This window comes from Physeter macrocephalus, chromosome 6 (assembly GCF_002837175.3).
Source record: "Physeter macrocephalus isolate SW-GA chromosome 6, ASM283717v5, whole genome shotgun sequence".
NCBI classification, from domain to species: domain Eukaryota; kingdom Metazoa; phylum Chordata; class Mammalia; order Artiodactyla; family Physeteridae; genus Physeter; species Physeter macrocephalus.
In genome coordinates, this window is record NC_041219.1 from 52,569,162 (window position 1) to 52,584,667 (window position 15,506).

The 15,506-nt window shown below is 47.7% G+C and overlaps 1 protein-coding gene across 4 annotated transcripts in view; it reads right to left on the reverse strand.

Moving 5' to 3' along the window:
* USP18 (ubiquitin specific peptidase 18) overlaps positions 1-14,883 on the reverse strand; it is a 22,714-nt gene extending 7,831 nt beyond the window's left edge. The window contains exons 1-9 of one of the 4 annotated variants that reach the window (XR_003680198.2): positions 14,796-14,882; positions 11,430-11,537; positions 10,195-10,291; positions 8,628-8,773; positions 3,674-3,753; positions 3,265-3,411; positions 2,816-2,911; positions 1,128-2,380; positions 7-897 (exon numbers count right to left, since the gene is read on the reverse strand). Coding sequence is in view for 2 of the 4 variants with exons in the window: in XM_028490836.2 (XP_028346637.1) it covers positions 1,240-1,290; positions 2,213-2,380; positions 2,816-2,911; positions 3,265-3,411; positions 3,674-3,753; positions 8,628-8,773; positions 10,195-10,291; positions 11,430-11,433 (789 nt within the window). In the remaining 2 variants the exon portion in view is untranslated. The other 3 variants (XM_028490836.2, XR_003680197.2, XM_007101156.3) reach the window with 3 other exon arrangements.
* Positions 14,884-15,506: the final 623 nt, after the last annotated feature.

The following is a 15,506-nucleotide window of genomic DNA, read 5'->3' on the forward strand; positions in this document are numbered from 1 at the left end:
TTTTTCTCTTTCTGACTTACTTCACTCTGTATGACAAGACTCTAGGTCCATCCACCTCACTACAAATAACTCAATTTCATTTCTTTTTATGGCTGAGTAATATTCCACTGTATATATGTGCCCCATCTTCCTTATCCATTCATCTGCTGATGGACACTTAGCTTGCTTCCATGTCCTGGCTGTTGTAAATAGTGCTGCAGTGAACATGGTGGAACATGACTCTTTTTGAATGATGGTTTTCTCAGGGTATATGCCCAGGAGTGGGATTGCCAGGTCGTATGGTAGCTCTAATTTTAGTTCTTTAGGGAACCTCCATACTGTTCTCCATAGTGGCTGTATGACTTTACATTCCCACCAAAAGTGCAGGACGGTTCCCTTTTCTCCACACCCTCTCCAGCATTTGTTGTTTGTAGATTTTTTGATGATGGCCATTCTGACTGGTGTGAGGTGATACCTCGTTGTGGTTTTCATTTGCATTTCTCTAATGATTAGTGATGTTGAGCATTCTTTCATGTATTTGTTGGCAATCTGTATATCTTCTTTGGAGAAATGTCTGTTTAGGTCTTCTGCCCATATTTGGATTGGGTTGTTTTTTTGATATTGAGCTGCATGAGCTGCTTGTATATTTTAGAGATTAATCCTTTGTCAGTTGCTTCATTTGCAAATATTTCCTCCCGTTCTGAGGGTTGTCTTTTTGTCTTGTTTATGGTTTCCTTTACTGTGCAAAAAGTGCGGGGCAATCTCTGGGTCTAACTATCAGTTCACAAGAAATACCAGGGCTAGAGGAATACGTCAAATAAGACCCGCCAGCCAATTCTGGATATACATTAAAAAAAACCTTCAACCAAATAAATTTCAAGGAAAAGAAAAGGAGGGGAAACATCAAAGAAACTTAACCTAAAGAAGAAAGAAAGGCAAGGGGGAGGGAGGGAGGAAACAAAGGTAAGCAAATACAAGTGTAGACTTTATTTGGCTCTAGATTCAAACAAAGCAAACAATTTACAGGACAGTCAGGGAAACCCAAATATTTACCAGCTGTTAGATGATATTAAAGAATCATAAGATGGAATTGGTCATGTTTAGAAAAAGAGTGCTTATGCTTTAGAGAGACATAATGAAATGCTTACAAATGACACGTATGGTGTCTGGGATTTGCGTCAAAATCATCCAGTAGAGGTTTGGAGAAAGAAGAGGATGGGGTGTAGGTAAAGCGAGACTGGCCATGAGTTTGGTAACTGTTTAATAAGCCGTTGGTGGATGTGGAGATTCATTATATAATTCCTCACAAGTCTGTTCAAGAGGAAAAAAATTTTAAGATATATTTCATTATGTAGGCTGTGCAAGTGGAAATAAGGAAACTAGAAGGAAAGAAACTGAGAATCCTATGAAATGTACCTGCCCTGAACAGGGAAGGAGCCACTATAACACGCTGTCAGGCCTCAATTTTTAAAAAACCATGGTTCTAGAGCATGGATAGTAAACAGCCCAGTGGAACAAAACAGAAAGTCCAAAAATGGACTCACATGTGTATGGGAATAAATGTAGCATTTTAAACCTATGGAGAAAAGACATTTATGTCACTCTTTTCTCAGAATTTCCCAACAATTTATTAGCTCAAGACAATTGAATCCAACTTTACTCTGAATCAATTTGGCCCAACGTGCTGGCTGCTTCCTTATTATCCCCAAGGTAAGCATAAGCTGCCTGAAGTAGAACGTTAGGCTGGGGCTCTATTCGGAACCCAGGGTGCCGTGGTTACCGGTGGCTACGTAAGCACTGCACATCCTATTCACAAGGAAGGTTCTGACTTATGGGTTCCTTCCCTCATTGCTGTGAGGTAGTTAAGTACAAATCCACTCATCAGAAATAAAGTCTTTTGAATCTTAAAAGAAATGCAACTGCCAACAGCAAATGTCGGCGACAATGGGAGGCTAACAGCCCGTCGCTGTTATTTGGGAGGCTCGGGGTCCCATCGTTAAACGCCTTTTTTGAAAAACAAGTGTCTCTCGAGGGTATGAATACGCTGCTATGAATCACGCCAAGCCGCTGGTGAGCGTCCCTCCCTCGGGTCGCGAGCTCGGCCGCCGGAGGAGAGAAAGGTGCTCAAAATGCATCTCCGGTCATCCTGGTGTCACTCAGCTCAGGGGAGGGAAGACAAACAAAGCACGGGGTGTCTTACGTGGCGGGTGGAAGGGACACGAGGGGCCCTCACCTGCTCCTCAGCAGCGCAGGGCTCTCCCTCCATCTCAAGGAGCTTATTTAGATCCAAGTTCTGGGGGAAACACAGTGAGTGGCAGACTTTTTCTGTCCGCAGATTTTTGCTGGAGAAACGCATGAGGTGGATGGTCAATGTCTGGGGCAGGTGGGACAGCGTCAAGACCTGGAAAAAGCAAAGTCACCGTGGAGACGAGTCCCAGGCACTTGAAACAGGTCGATTCCGAGAAACACCAGGGCCAACGGTATGTTCTTCTTCCAAAAAAGAAGGGAGCGGAATGGAATCACACGGTAAGGGCCCCGCCTGCTGGATCTGCTGGGCCTCCCACAGAAGGCTCAAGAAGTGCAGGGCTCCGCCCAGGAACCCAGGGGAACTACGGGGTCTGCTCCCCTCCCAGGGGAGTCTGGCCCTGCGGGGAAAACAGCCCCCGCTCTTGCGCCTTCCCCCGTCCGTCTCAGCGATGGGGTCTGAGGAGCGTATCCACAGCCCTGGAAGTCACAAGCCCCAGGATCCCCAGCCTGAAGGGATTCCCTCCCTCAGCGGGAGGCCCCCAAGGGGAACCCCAGACGGGCCAGAAGCATCCGGTTTGGCAGCAAGTACCTGCTTCCAGCAGGTCTTCTTCTCACAGTTCCAACAGAAGCACCTGTCCGCGCTGGACAGCTCCCTGGGCTGGAAGAAACAGCGGAGGGCGTCCTCCTGTCCCAGGGGAGCAAGGGGAAGGCAGGGTTATTTCCTTCTGGGTTCACCCCTCACCCTGCCCGTGAGCTTCAGCTTCTCCTGGTTTTCCCCAGGTCCCCTAACATCCAGCCAGCGTGGCACATGTGCCAGGGTCTCAGGAAAGACCTACGTTTGGGAGGAAGCAGTGAGGATAAAGGGCCGTAGGAGGAGAAACGTTTTCCCCCCCCCGCAAATGAAAGGAGAACTTAGCCAGAGCCGTGCAAAGGAAGCGGAAATGATTTTTTTAAAAGCCAAGGGTGGATTAAAGAAGCAAGGGAGCGCCAGCAGCACTGGGCTGTGCGGGAACAGCAAACTCCCCAAGGACCCCTCACCAGTGTTTTCAGGGGCTTTGAATCCATGTCGAAAAGAGAGACGGGGAGGGTCAGCATGCTGCTGCTTCTGTCACTCTCCACGGTACATCCAAGGCAAATGAGGGACTCCCTCACGCGGATGGCATAGAGGGCCTGCAGCCTCGCTACCTGCAAAAGGGAGGGGGAGGAGGACGAAGGTGCAGAGAAAGCCGCGAGTAAGCAGGTCCGGCCAAGCTCCAGCGCCGGAGCCACCGCACACAGCTCCAGAAGGGCAGCCGCTCTCCGCTCGCTCTCAAAGGCGTAGAGAAATCACAGCAACTGCACTATGCGATGGTGATAAGCATTTTACTTGCATTTCCCCTTTCAATCCTCTCTACACGTCACACGGACAGCATCCTCACCTTCTGAGCTCTCTCGTTCTAGGACTTACCAAGTCCACATCTGTGATTTGGTCTTTAATCAGGTTCCAGACTGTGAGGTAGAGCTGGGCAGCATCATGCTGGACAAACACTGGCCAAAGAGAAAAGCAACGCCCAGGGTGAGGACCCAGGGACACCTGTCATGCCCTCCTGCCCCAGCTACCTAGACGCATGCGAACGCTCATCACGTTGTCTTTCCCCGCTTTCAGGCTAAGTTTCCACAGGATGTTCGGTCATAAAAATGAAAGATAAGCTTGGTATTAATTTTGAGAACTCCTTTTAAAACTCAAAGTCCAGCCCCACCGCATCACACAAGTCTTCTGTCCTCTGAGTTGCCACCCATCCCTGCTGGCCTCCTCTGGGGAACCCAGCTACACAAAAGCAATAGTCAGCGGTGGATTCTCTCCTATGTCCCTGCCAAACCTTCAACTGGACTCCTGTGCCCACTGACTTCTCTATGCCTCTCCATATTTTCTTTATTCACTCCCCTAAAAATTGAGCAGTTTCCCAACACTAATACCTGACCCAGGTCTTCCCCAAAGGTGTCCGGGAGAACAAGAAGGGAAATAACATTCTCAGTGTTAGAGGGTGCTGGCGGAGAGGAAGCAGGAATAAGCCATGAATCCTACACACGTGAACATCAGCCTACAAGCGGTGCACAGGGCTGAATGAATCCACGTTCCCCAGTCGCAAAGACGTTGCAAGAAAAGGTATTAAACGTTCATATGTGCTATCTCAACACCATTTCCTTCGTGATACTTATCACAATCTGTACTTAATGTTTTGGGGGTTGTATTTTGTTTTGGCCTGTGTCTCTCCTCTAAACTGTCAGCTCCATGGAGGCAAATACTCTGTCAGTCTAATTCCCTTACCAACTCAGTAACTGGCACATAATAGGTGAACATGACATATTAGTTGAATGGTTAATTAAGCCACATTCCAAGCTAATAATCCCAAACCACAGACAAGCAGGCTGGTAGCAGGCTGCACTGATGCAGTCTCCAGGGAATTATTTTCAGAAGGCTGCTCACCACACAGGACATAAAGGGAGTCGCATCATCTTGCCACGTAGAGCCACCTTGCCGCACCTGACCATCCCAGAACCAGGAGTCCCGATTCATCTAAGAAATACAGGGATGTTTGCCCAACCCCTAACTTCCTTCACACCTGCTACGTGCAAGGCATTGCACAGGCCAGAGAAAGTTCCTGTCCCCAAGAAACCTATAGTCTAGTGGGAGGCAAGTATCCATGTACTCACAATTCAAAGAAGAATAAGAGGGCCTTCCCTGGTGGAGCAGTGGTTAAGAATCCACCTGCCAATGCAGGGAACACGGGTTCGAGCCCTGGTCCGGGAAGATCCCACATGCCGCGGAGCAACTAAACCCGTGCACCACAACTACTGAGCCCACGTGCCACAACTACTGAAGCCCGCATGCCTAGAGCCCGTGCTCCGCAACAAGAGAAGCCACCACAATGAGAAGCCCACGCACCGCAAGGAAGAGTAGCCCCCGCTCGCCGCAACTAGAGAAAGCCCGCACACAGGAACGAAGACCCAACTCAGCCAAAAAAAAATTAATAAATAAATTTATTTTTTAAAAAAAAAAGAAGAAGAATGAGAAAAATTCCCCAGGTGTACAAACTGCTATGGAAAGCTAAAGAAAGATGACATACAACTGGGACAGTGGAGTGTGGGTCTCTGTAAAAGCAGGATGCCTGCTTTCACCACTTCTATTCAACACAGTACTGGAAGTTCTAGGCAGAGCAATTAGATAAGAAAAGAAAAAAAATGCATCCAAACTGGAAAGGAAGAAGTAAAATTACCGCTGTTTGCAGATGATATAATCTCATATGTTAAAAGACTCCACGAAACAAAGCTTTTAGATCTAATAAATGAAATTAAAAATATGATACAAAGTCAACACACAAAAGTCAATTGTATTTCTATACATACATGAACAAAAAACCATTTGAAAATGAAATAACACAAACAAATCCATCTATAATAGCTTCAAAAACAATAAAATACTTAGGAATTAACTTAACCAAATTGGTAAAAGACTTGTATTATGAAAACTACAAAACACTGCTGAAAGAAATTAAAGAAGACATAAATAAATGGAAACACATTCCATGCACATGGACTAGAATATTTAATATTATTTAAAAGTCAATACTACCCAAAGCAATCTACATATTCAATGCAATCCCTAACAAAATCCCAATAAGATATTTGCTGAAATAGAAAAACTCATCCTAAAATTCATATAGAATCTCAAGGGACCCCAAAGTGCCAAAACAATTCTGGAAAAGAATAACAAACTGGAGGACTCACGCTTCCTCATTTCAAAACTTACTACACAGCTACAGTAACCAAAACAGTGTGGTACTGGCATAAGGACAGACATACAGATTGATGCAATAGAATAAAGAGTCCAGAAATGAATCCTCACATGTATGGTCCAATAATTTTTGACAAGGGAGCCAAGAGTATACAGTCGGGAAAGGATAGTCTCTTCAACAAATGATGCTGGGGAAACTGGATATCCACATGCAAAGAAATGAAGTTGAACGCTTCTAACTGCATATACAAAAATTAATTCTAAACAGATCAAGGACCTAAATGTAAGACCCTAAACAATAAAATGCTTAAAAGAACACATAGGACAAAAGCACACGACCTTGGATTTGGCAATGACTTCTTGGATGTGACACCAAAGGCACAGGTAACAAAAGAAAACATAGAAAACTTCAACTTCATGAAAATTTTTTAAATGTACGCATCAAAAGACAGTATCCCCAGAGTAAAAAGGCACACCACAGAATGAGAGAATATATTTGCAAAGCATATATCTGATAAGGGATTAACATCCAGAATAGATAGAACTTTTAAACTCAACAACAAAAATAACCCAATTCAAAAAAGGGCAAAGAACTGGAATAGATATTTTTCCAAAGAAGACATACAAATGGCAGTAAGCACATGAAAAGATGTCCAGCATCACTAATCATTAGGGAAATACAAATCAAAACTACAATGAAATACTACCTCACAGCCCTTGCAGCTACTTCAGACCCCCTGCAGCTCTCTCCAAGGATGGCACAGTTATCGAGGTCGTGGACCCCAGCAGCCTGAGCCAATGAGATACCACACACACCCAGACCCAGAGCCACCACAAGCCTCACACCACTACACCTGGGTCACAGCACACCCCAGCTGCAGGTGAAGGTCCTTCTTAGCAAAGTCCCTACGCAAGTCTACAGGGATCATGGACAATCAGGGAAACATGATACCACAGAAAGAAAACAGTAAACGTCCAGTAACTGAAACCAAAGAAATGGAGATACCAAGTTGTCTGAAAAATAATTCTAAATAATTGTTCTAAAGATGCTCGGAGAGCTACCAGAGAACACAGATTAACAATTTAAATAAATCAGGAAAACAATACAAGAAAAACAGAAGTTCAACAAAGAGATAGAAAACATAAAAAAGAACCAAAGGGCAATTTTGGAGCTAAAGAATACTGAACTGAAGAATTCAACAGAGAGCTTCAAAAGCAGACTGGACCAAGCAGAAGGAATCAGTGAACTAGAAGGCAGGTCATTTGAAACTGTCCAGTCAAAGGAGCAAAAAGACTGAGAAGGACTGAAGAAAGTCTATGGGACTCCATTAAGAGAAACAACCTACACTTTAATGGAGTCCCAGAAGAAGAGAGGGGAAAGGGGGCCGAAAACTCATCTAAAGAAATAGTGGCTGGGACTTCCCAAATCTGGGGAGAGATTTAGACATTGAAGTTCATGAAGCTCACTGGTCCCCAGACATATTCCCTTTGAACAGATGTTCTCCAAGACACTTCATAATACTGTCAAAAATATTGTCAAAAATCAAAGACAAAGAGAGATCTTAAAAGCAAGAGACAGGAAGTTTATCACCTACAAGGGAACCCCCATAAGACTATCAGCACATTTCTCAGCACAAACCTTACAGACCATGGGAAAGTGGGATGATATATTCAAAGTGATGAAAGGGAAAACTGCTGATAAAGAAAACTGTATCCAGCAACACTGTCCTTCAGAAATGAAGAAGAGACGAAGGCTTTCCCAGACAAAGAAACACTGAGAGCTCATCACCACTAGATCTACCTTACAAGGACGGCTGGGAGGAGTTCGTCAAGCTGCAATGAAAGGATGCTCGTTGTAACAAGGAAAGAGACTGAATCAATTCACTGGGAAAAGAGTAGTATTTTCAACAAATGGTGCTGGAACAGTTGGATGCCCACATGCAAGAGAACGAAGTTGGACTCCTACCTCACACCATTCACAAAATTTAGCTCTCAGTGAAACGGGGGTCTAATGTAAGAGCTAAAAGTATAAAACCTAGAAGAAAACAAAGGAGAATGACTGCTAATGGGTATGGGTTTCTTTGGGGGGTGATGAAAATTTGCTAAATTTAGATCGTGATGATAATTGCACAACTCTGTGAAATACTAAAAACCTCTGAATTGTACATTTTTAAACGATTGAATTTTACAGTATGTGATGTATATCTCATTAAGGCTGTTTAAAAAAAAAACTAAGCTATTTAAGAGTTTCCTTTTGTAGAACATGGTTTCTCCTTATGAATCCTTTATTCCGTTTCCCTAGAATCCTTTACCTGTAGTTGAATCAGCTTTGAGGAGACCCTTAGGCTTACTTTCTCCACCGAGAGGCAGAAAAAGAGTGAGTGTGGAAGTAATACCTGCATAAATAACACCAGTGGTGCACCTGGAAGACGGGGGCTCCTTAAGATATCTCGCATCCACACATGTGCCTCCGACACAAGGGTTTCCTTCCTGTTCACTCACTGAGCATCAGTCCCCCTCCTCTCCTCTCCTCTCCTCTGCTGCCCCCTCCCGTGTCCCCTCCCCCTCGCACTCCCCTCCCTCTCAGAGCACCAGGCCAGGAGCCCAAGCAGGAGGACCGCCTTACGTGGTATACTGTACATCTGGAGACAGGAGGCCAGCCCCACAGGTTGCACCGCTTTCTCCCGGCTGTCCTGCATCTTCTCCAGCAGCAGGAGCAGCTGGAAGGGGACACTTCTCCTCCGCTCCTCCGCTCCCCTTGGCACTGTTATCCTGCCGAGTGAGAACAGCTGCGAACCTCCCTGTCCCACAGTTCTCAGTGCCGGGGGCACACCAGAATCACATGGGAGAACCTTCAAATATCTCACGTCCGGGCCACTCTGCAGACTAACTACATCAGAATTTCTGGGGGTGGGCCCAGTTACCAGGATTTTTAATTTTCCCAGATGATTTAAACACATAGACAAGGTTGAAGAGCTACCATGTTAGCAAATCAGCTATAGGGGAGTATCCTCTCGAGAGGGGGATCCGCACAGCTGCGGCCTCACCCCCTCCCCACCCTGCACGGCAGTCACACCAAAACGAAGGGCAGGGGCAACAGGTCCTGCGTCCACAGCAAAATGGCCAGCCTGAAGTTCTCCAAAGGCCAAAAGCAAATACGATCTAGGTCCTGGGAAGGACACATGAAGGAATGTCAGTGTATCTTGCCAATGATTTGTTTAATCACTGGCATCTCTCAACTGCCCATGCCCATGGAAGGGGAAAAGGAGAAAGCAAAAGGCAGAAAAGAATGAGTGATAAAGTTTATGTATGTGAATATATATATATATGGGCGTGGCGCTTGGGTTCCCAAGGAAATTTGCCTGTCAGTCCTGGAGGAGTCTCAGCATGTCTCTGCAGAACCGGTTGAGAAGAGAGAAGGGTTCTCGGGCTTCCCTGGTGGCACAGTGGTTAAGAATCGCCTGCCAACGCAGGGGACACGGGTTCGAGCCCTGGCCGGGAAGATCCCACAGGCCGCGGAGCAGCTAAGCCCGTGCACCACAACTACTGAGCCTGCGCTCTGAAGCCCGCAAACCACAACTACTGACCACGCGCACCACAACTACTGAAGCCCGTGCGCCTAGAGCCCGTGCTCTGCAACGAGAGGAGCCACCGCAATGAGAAGCCCGCGCACAGCAACAAAGACCCAGCGCAGCCAAAAATTAATAAAAATAAAATAAAATAATTTTTTAAATCATTAAAAAAAAAAGAAAGAAAGAAGGGCTCTCACGGTGTGTATACTGTGTGAGTGTGGATGTGTTTCGTTTGAGAAAAATCAATAGACTCATAGACCTGCCCATTGATTTGACTCTGGCAGGTTCCCCACTTCCTTTTAAGCAAATCAGTGGCTGCCAGTCTGGCTACACTTTAGAATCACCTGGGGAATCTTTTGAGAAGTACGAATGCTTGGGCCCCACCCTAGACACCCACCGAGGCCCCAAGTAAAACCAAGTATCTGGGGGTGGGATCAGCATTTACATTTTTTAGAAATCATCTTAGATGATTATGGTATTGTGCAAAGATTGTGCAAAGCAAGGTCTTTTCTCTGTTAGCTTTTGCAAGTAGACTTCTAAAAGTCCAAACCACTGTGAATAACAGAATAATTGAAAACATAAAATAATACACACATTTATCTGCCTGAACAATTGCCTTACCTCTTCAATATCTTGGTGAATTTCATGTTCATAACGAACATCTGGATCAGGGAGTTAAGGCAGCAGGTCTGTCCAAGGTTGTGTAAACCGACCGGGCCTAGGAGGGGCAGAGAGGGAAGATGCTGAGGGAAAGCCCTGCCACAGAATTCAACGAACACCAAACATTCCTCTAGACCCTCCTAAGGACATGAAATTCTATAAGGTGCTCCCAGAGGCACAAAGAATTCACTAAGGAGCTTGGAAACAAACTGGAAAGGAGAGAGAAACACAAGCCTCTGCAAAGTGAAATAGCAGCAGGAGTTTTAACAGTCTGTTAGGAAAAGAGAGGCCACAAGGAGGTGTATCACTCGTTGTCAAACGTGTAACCCAAGCAACAGTAAGAGCAAAGGAAGAGAAACCTTACAGACAGCGCATCGGGGAGAACTAGGGGCCCTGCCCACCCAAGCTGCCCCTACAGAGCTGGCTCACAGCGGGCATCTACGGGCTCAGGGGCGAGAGTCATCTCCCAGGCAATCTGCTCTGGGCCCCGGGGGTAAGGCCCCTGCCCAGGCCCTACCAGGTGGTGGAAGAGAATCAGAAGAAAGCTCTGGGGGGAGATCCACCTCATCTAAACTCACCTTGAGAGGCTGGAAGCCACAAGGGACTTATGAGGATGAGAGAAAACCAAAAGGTAGTATTTCTCTGACCCACTAGCAACCAACCTCCCCTCTCCCACCCAACCTTGGGCTCCGCAGACCCCACAAGGTGCGTAATTTAAGAGGGAGGGAGTCCGCTAATCTCAGAGCTCCCGGGGAAGGGCTCTGGTGTATGAGCTGGGGCAGTAAGAACGTAAGAATCCGTGGTCAGCAGGAGCATCTTGTCACCAGACACACTAGCACCGGGGGAAGGCTGGGGGCCACGGCATGCCAAGCACAGGATTAAAGCAGCTTCCACAACAACCTCGTTATTCTTCCCAACAATGCTACGGGCTCAGGAGCATCATCATCCCCATTTCACAGATGCAGAAGTGGAGGCACAGAGAGCAGCAACCGTCAACCACAAAGCTCTACGGTCCAGCGGACGAGCAAAGCATTTCTGCGCAGGCAAGAGAGAAGACTGGGGTTCTCGGCCCATTGGGGGCCCGGGCTCGGGGCTTCCTGTGCCTCTTCCCATTTGCTGCTCCCGTCCTTCTCCTAATGGGCTCTGCTGAGAAACGCTGAGACAGCCAAGACCGGCCTAGGGACCCGGAACCATACCCATCAGCGGTCACTCCAAGACCCCCGGACGGCGGCTGCAGGGCGTCTTCAGGACGGCACGACCTCACTTCCAGGAAGAGCTCTCATGAGCCGGCCTTGGCGGGAGCTCTGTGAAAACACACCGCAGAGGAAAGGATGAGAGAAGGGGAAGCACATGCATGTGATCGGTTCTGATCCCCAAGAGCCAGGCCTGGGGGGAGATCAGTGTCTGGGGAGACTGGCCCGCAAAGCTCTCGGGCGAGAAACGACAACTCGGCGAGACTCCGTCCCCTTGGTCCCTCATTCCCACCGTGTCCTCATTGGGACCCACGGCCCCAGCCTCTGCCCTGGGCCCTCTGTTCTGGCAAATGGCTCGACACTCACCAAGGGGTCCAGACCAGACACCTGGGTCTCCCTTCTCCTCACTCCCAGGCCCTCCACTGCCTGAAGGCTGCTCAAAGCCCTCTCCTTGCTGTCCACACGCTGGCCCCAAGGGAGCCTGTCCTGGCTCCCGGGGAGGGGGCTGCTGTGAACGCCCACGCGTGTTGTACACAGGGCCGTTCAAGTCACTGGGGTGGGGAACAGCTACGTCTGCCTGCAGCGGAAGGCGCTGCCCACTCACCCTCCGGCGGGACAGGAGCCCTTGCCCAGGCCGCCGGGTGCTGGTGGTCGACGGCCCCCAACTGAGGCCCCCTCCAGAACTCACCCCAGTGAAGAAAGCTGGCCCGGTCCCTATCCAGAGTCTGGACGATGAAGGGGCCTAAGGGCCTTACCACCTGCCTGAAGGGTCCCCCAGCCCCCGAGCTCCCCTTAGCACTGGCTGAGGCCCTGCCGCAAATTTTGGGAGTTCAAGGCCTCCGTTTGCCCACCCTGCTATGCTCACCCCCTGGGTGTCATTTCCAGGGTGCTCTCCAGCAAACCTTCCCCACGCTCAGCTCAGCTGGGGCTACAGCGTCAAAGGAGGGCAAATCAAAGGCAGGGCCTTGAGTCTACTGAGCTTTCTCAGACAAAACACACACACACACACACAGGGTATAGAGACTTCTTCTCAACGGGCTCCACCAAGAAATGCTGAGACTCAGCCAGGACTGGCTGGCAAATGTCCTTGGGAACCCAAACGCCACGCCCATACGTACATATTCACACATATAAACTTTCTGACACATTCTTTTCTGCCCTGGGCTTTCTCCTTTTTTCCCTTGCATGGGCACAAGCAAATGAGAGAGGCCTGTAATCAAATATTCTTGTTATAATGTGAAATGGAAAAAGCAGTATATTTCCAACCATTTCACAGTGATGCCTGATATAGCAACAAAACATTGCAGAATATTCTGGCTGTTTTCAATTTTTTGCAGTTATAAAAAAACTGCAGTGAACATTTTTAGGTATAAAACCCTTTTCTACCTATGTGATTTTTCCTCAGGCAAACCAAAGGTCATGGACACAACAAAACTGCAGCTGTAAACCAGGTCATGTTAACCAGAACCCACGTCTTCCTGGCAACACAGGCTTCAGCCACCTGTAAATTCTCCCCAGGTGTGTGGGAATCTCAGGAGGAGTCTCTTGTGTTTTGGAGCGAGGTCACAACCACCATACCCTGTCCCTATCTGCCCTGGAGTGCCTGCCCACTGGGTCTGCAGGGCACCGCCCGGCACAGCAATCCATGCACAAAGGTTCCCTCGTATCTACAAGCAGGGCCTTCACGTGGAAGTGGGATACAAGCCCAGTCCTCCCACTGCCTCGTGCCTTTTCATTTCACCAAGTTCTTCAGCTTTGCGGGAAGCCATCTCTCCCCAGGGCTCAGGCCTGCCCCCAGGTCTAAGCTTGGGCACAACCCATGCTGTTTCCTCAATCGCTCCTCTGTCCCCGTGCAAATAAACCTGTGGCCTTCAGATACAACCAGATGCTAAATCAATGTCTAGGAGAGGGGCCTCCCTCCCTGGCAGTCCAGTGGTTAGGACTTCGCCTTCCAATGCAGGGGGTGCGGGTTCGATCCCTGGTCGGGGAGCTAAGATCCCACATGCCTCACAGCCAAAAACCCAAAACATAAAACAGAAGCAATATTGCAACAAATTCAATAGGGACTTTAAAAATGGTCCACTTCAAAAAAAATCTTTAAATATCTAGGAGATATTCTTCTTTTTTTATAAATTTATTTATTTATATTTTTATTTTTGGCTGCATTGGGTCTTTGTTGCCGAGCGTGGGCTTTCTCTAGTTGTGGCGAGCGGGGGCTACTCTTGGGCTACTCTTCGTTGCGGTGCACGGGCTACTCATTGCGGTGGCTTCTCTTGCTGCGGAGCACGGGCTCTAGGCGCGTGGGCTTCAGTAGTTGTGGCATACGGGTTCAGTAGTTGCGGCTCACGGGCTCTAGAGAGCAGGCTCAGTAGTTGTGGCACACGGGTTTAGTTGCTCCGCGGCATGTGGGATCTTCCCGGACCAGGGCTCGAACCCGTGTCCCCTGCATTGGCAGGTGGATTCTTAACTGCTGCGCCACCAGGGAAGCCCTAGGAGATATTCTTAAAAATATAATTACAAGGTCACAGTGTACGAAGTTTAAGGCTCTTAATATACGTAGCTAAATAACTTGCCCCCGTCTGTACTCTAGCCAGTGGCTCAGACGCCCGTCAGGACTCAGTGGTTTAATGAAGTAACCTAAGTTCACTGATGTTCATGAGGGCAGGTTTCGTGGGAAAAGTGAGTCTGGATATGAGTTTATTAAAGAGGAATGGGGGCTTCCCTGGTGGCGCAGTGGTTGAGAGTCCGCCTGCCGATGCAGGGGACGCGGGTTCGTGCCCCGGTCCGGGAAGATCCCACGTGCCGCGGAGCGGCTGGGCCCGTGAGCCATGGCCGCTGAGCCTGCGCGTCCGGAGCCTGTGCTCCGCAACGGGAGAGACCACAGCGGTGAGAGGCCCGCGTTGCGCAAAAAAAAAAAAAAAAAAAAAAAAAGAGGAAAGGGTAAGGGGCACCTTGAGGCAGGGCAGGTGTTATGCAAAAAAGCCCAGGGGTTTGGGGGAGAAGCATGTGGGGAAGAGTGTGCAAAGGAGTGTGAGCAGACCTGCACAGGTGAATCCAAGCCAGGACGACTGGAATAAAATGTAGAAGTTCCAGAATTTTAGTTTTTATAAAAAGGAAGTGGTCACTAGTGGTCAGGGAAGCGCAAACCTTGACCATAATGAGATACCATTTTACACTATTCAATTGGCAACAGTTAAGAATTCTGATGGAACCAAGTGTTGGAGGGGATGTAGAGAAATAGGGTCTTTTATATACTACTAGGGGAGGGTGTAAAATGGTACAGTCGCTTCGGAAAACAACCTGGCATCATCTTATAAAGTTAAACATTCACTTAACTTCAACCTAAAAATTCAAAAGAGAAATTCTTACATGTGTCCCTGGAGACATAAACAAGAATGTTCATAGCAGCGCTGTTTGTGCAGCAAAAACATGGAAACAATCCAAGCACTCGACCCAAATGTCAGGAGAGTGGGTACATGAGCTGTAATAAATTTACACAATAAAATAATATTCCTCAGTTGCACCTGAGTGAACATGTCACAATAGGGTGAATCTTAGAAACACAATGTTGAGTCAAAAGGCAATTCTTAGAAGATAATATCTAGAATTTCTTTTCGTAGATTCAAACTCAAGGAAAATGAGACATTATGCTGTTTAGGCATCAACGTGCATGTGTGACAAAGATTTTTAAATGGATAACGAAGATCAAAAAGACCAGGCCAAGGACTTCCCTGGTGGCGCAGTGGTTACGACTCTGTGCTCCCAATGCAGGGGGACCGGGTTCAATCCCTGGTCAGGGAACTAGATCCCACGTGCATGCTGCAGCTAAGAATTCGCATGCCGCAACTAAGGAGCCCGTGAGCTGCAACTAAGGAGCCTGCCTGCTGCAACTAAGACCCGGAGCAGCCAAATAAATAATAAATAAATAAATATTTTAAAAAACGAAAAAAGACCAGGTCATTACCTCCAGTGGGCAGGCAGACGGATGAGAGAAGTAGAGCCCATGTGATCGCCAGTAACGTTCTAGTTTGGGGGGAAGGGTTTCCTAAGTGTTTATTTTATCATTAATTAGTTAATTAA